The sequence below is a fragment of the Typha angustifolia genome, chromosome 15, assembly GCF_048772165.1.
Source record: "Typha angustifolia cultivar Huaian chromosome 15, ASM4877216v1, whole genome shotgun sequence".
In the NCBI taxonomy this organism is placed as follows: domain Eukaryota; kingdom Viridiplantae; phylum Streptophyta; class Magnoliopsida; order Poales; family Typhaceae; genus Typha; species Typha angustifolia.
Window position 1 is genome coordinate 17,649,435 of NC_133253.1, and position 2,910 is coordinate 17,652,344.

At 40.4% G+C, this 2,910-nt stretch overlaps 1 protein-coding gene across 2 annotated transcripts; it reads left to right on the forward strand.

Annotated features, from left to right (window-relative positions):
- The first annotated feature begins 1,358 nt into the window (after window positions 1-1,358).
- On the forward strand, window positions 1,359-2,390 carry LOC140779359 (WUSCHEL-related homeobox 4). 2 transcript variants are annotated; one of them, XM_073124383.1, is made up of 3 exons: window positions 1,359-1,567; window positions 1,673-1,957; window positions 2,121-2,390. In XM_073124383.1, the coding sequence occupies exons 1-3, from the start codon at window positions 1,382-1,384 to the stop codon at window positions 2,256-2,258; spliced, it is 609 nt and encodes a 202-aa protein (XP_072980484.1). In that variant the 5' UTR covers window positions 1,359-1,381; the 3' UTR covers window positions 2,259-2,390. The 2 variants fall into 2 exon arrangements, with proteins under 2 accessions (XP_072980484.1, XP_072980485.1); XM_073124384.1 differs by having other exon boundaries at window positions 1,676-1,957.
- Window positions 2,391-2,910: the final 520 nt, after the last annotated feature.

Sequence of the window (2,910 nt, forward strand, 5' to 3'; positions counted from 1 at the left end):
CGTGCCAGCATCGGAGGGGGGGGATATTTTTGGCGTCATCTCCCCGGTTCAAACACTCCCAAGTCAACCCTCCCTCCCTCTCATCATTTGGTCTTCCCTTCTCTGCATGCTCTCCAGTCCACCCACCTCTTCCGATCCGCTGCACCTCCGCTCGCACCACCTTCTCCTACGACCTCCCTCAAATTACGCCAACTCATTTCCATAACCCATGCCTTAATCTAATCTATCCTCTACCTAGTGTACGGTGTGGGTAGCGAGAATTATAACCTATCGAAATGCACCCCGCGCATGTCACGGATGGTACCTCAAGTAGAACGAGGTGTCCCAGGTTTAGACTTTAGACGCCGGAAATTCGATCCAAACGATCACCGCTCACATTAACTCTCTCAGAGATAGATATAGAATTAATTCCTCGTTCGTTGCTCAATAAAATTGTTTATATATATATATATATATAATCTAAATTAAGTAAACGATCATTTGAGGTTAAGAGGCTTTTCAAAATAAACTCTTAAAAATAAGCCAAGTTGAACTCAAAACTGGCGAAACTCTGACTGGCGGCGACATGGTAGGAAGAGGTATGACTTTTTATTCTATCCTACTTCAGGATTAAATTGTCTTGTGCATAACTATTTGTCGGTCAATTTTCACTAGATTTTCTCCATAAAATTTATTGCACGCCAGCCATTTGTCTTTCCAATGTGATCGACCACATCAACATCGGCGTTCTTTTCTACTAGACCGACATCAGATGGTTGGCCTTCTCGCTCATACATCGTCAACGCTAACTTATCGTCAAAATCTAAAGTCAACATACATATATACCCCACTGAATCTGTTGACTGAGAAATTTTTATGCTAAAAAAAAACGACCTTTTCTCAAAGAAAACGTTTTCCATATTGATATAACAACAGTAATTATAAATAGCGGCGAACATCCGACCAAAAACACCTAACAATTTGGGATTTCTTTTACATATAGATTGATAGGTTGCATGTGTATAGTCTCTAGGCCAAATGCATGTCATGCTCTCTCCTTTTCTTTTGTTTTCTTTTCTTTACTTTACTTTATTTTATTTTTTTTATTTTATTTTATGCCACCAAGAGATCCAAAGATGATTGCCCATTTGCGCCATGGCCTGGCCTACGTATCATCACTAGCATAGACTTTAAAACTGACAGACGATCCTTTCCCCACTCAACACTCGCCAAGTAGCACCAAAGTAGAAGTTTGTACTATTTGGGGTTTGCAAGCAATTGGTTGCCACTTTAATCCCAGCAATTCCATCTTTTCTCGTGATATAAATACCCGACTCTCCCATCACCATCCCCCCATATTCCCACAGCTGACATGAAGATCCACCACCTACACGAAGTCTCCATGGATCAAGCGGACTCCTCCCCTCTCTCCTCCTCCTCCACCTCTTCCTCTTCCTTAACCTTATCCTTTAAACCCATCAAACCCCTAGCATCCAAGACTTTCGCTCGTCTAGATTTAGATAACCTCAAGAACTCTCACAATTCAAAATGCAGTAGTACAACTCCTGCAAAGCTTAATGTTACTCCTGTATGTCATATATCGTTTCCTCTCGTTTTTTTTTAATCTTTCTTTCTTAGTATTTCTAACTACCATCACTACTACTACTACTAAACTTGGTTGTGAATTAATTAGCAGGTGGGGATGCACTCGGGAGGCACGCGGTGGAACCCGTCGCCGGAGCAGATAAGGATACTGGAGACGCTCTACCGAGGCGGCATGCGAACGCCGAACGCTCACCAGATCGAGCGCATCACGGAGGAGCTCAGCAAGCATGGGAGGATCGAAGGCAAGAACGTCTTCTACTGGTTCCAAAACCACAAGGCGCGAGAGCGCCAGAAGCAGAAGCGCACCGCGCTGCTTGCGCTAAATGCGAACAATACTTCTCCTTCGATATTAACCCTCATCTCCGAGTCCAAAGTACGACTATAAACTTTAGATGATGACCGCTTCCATTATAGAAGACATGATATAGATTGTTGACTTGTTATTTAATAACTTAAGTTTTAGATTAACTACTTATCTAACATCTATGACTTTTTATTCTGGAAATCAACTAATGTTATGTACGGTGGTGGTGCAGGGAGAAGATAATAAAGAGTGCTACGCCGCGAGTTGCAAGCGTAGATGTAGGAGCTGGGGTGATGTTGGTTTGGACTTGGAAGAGGATAGAGATGATGGAACCATGGAGCTCTTCCCGTTGCGCCCGGAAGGCATATGAAATTAGATGATTAATCCAATTCTTATTTCTTTTGTATCTTGGGTGTCTAAGTTTGTATTTTATAACCTTTATTACGTTTGTTATGGATGTATCAGATAAAAAATATATATATGACTGTTATTTACTGCTGAAGATAGTATGCTTTTTTTAAAATCTTTTTGATGAAAAAAAATACAGTATGGTTGACTATTGAATTTATGGTTCCAAACAGTAAGAAACGAGTTATATGTATGATTTCCTAAAAGCATAAGTTCCTTAGAATCCGGAGCAAAAGCTATTCGACTGTAGGAAGCCAGTCTGAGTTGACTCTAAGCTATTGAACTTTTGGTTGAGCTTTGAGATAACATCCGCGTGCCTCAGATGTACTTGGAGGAGGAGGAGGAGGAGCAGCAAATAAAAACTTTTGTGCCAAGAATATTTATTAGTTCTCATCCTATAATAACATATTCGGATTCCCATATAATTGTTAACTGAAACTTTGTATAATATAATAATTACCGTTACATACCTAATAAACAGTGATATGATTGAACTGTTCTAAAATCGCAACTCTGTCAGCTTCATCTAACCACACGTAAAGTCGATCTGTAAAAATGAAAAGAAAAGAAAAGCAAAGCAAGAGAGGCATCCATATGTGTGAAGACCGTTAAAA

What these genes read in the sequence shown, in the direction of transcription:
- LOC140779359 (XM_073124383.1), top strand. Translation starts at nt 1,382, where the DNA reads ATGGATCAAGCGGACTCCTCCCCTCTCTCCTCCTCCTCCACCTCTTCC. An exon ending in CAAAGCTTAATGTTACTCCT is followed by an intron (nt 1,568 to 1,672) that starts GTATGTCATATA and finishes TGAATTAATTAG; the next exon opens with CAGGTGGGGATGCACTCGGG. An exon ending in CCCTCATCTCCGAGTCCAAA is followed by an intron (nt 1,958 to 2,120) that starts GTACGACTATAA and finishes GTGGTGGTGCAG; the next exon opens with GGAGAAGATAATAAAGAGTG.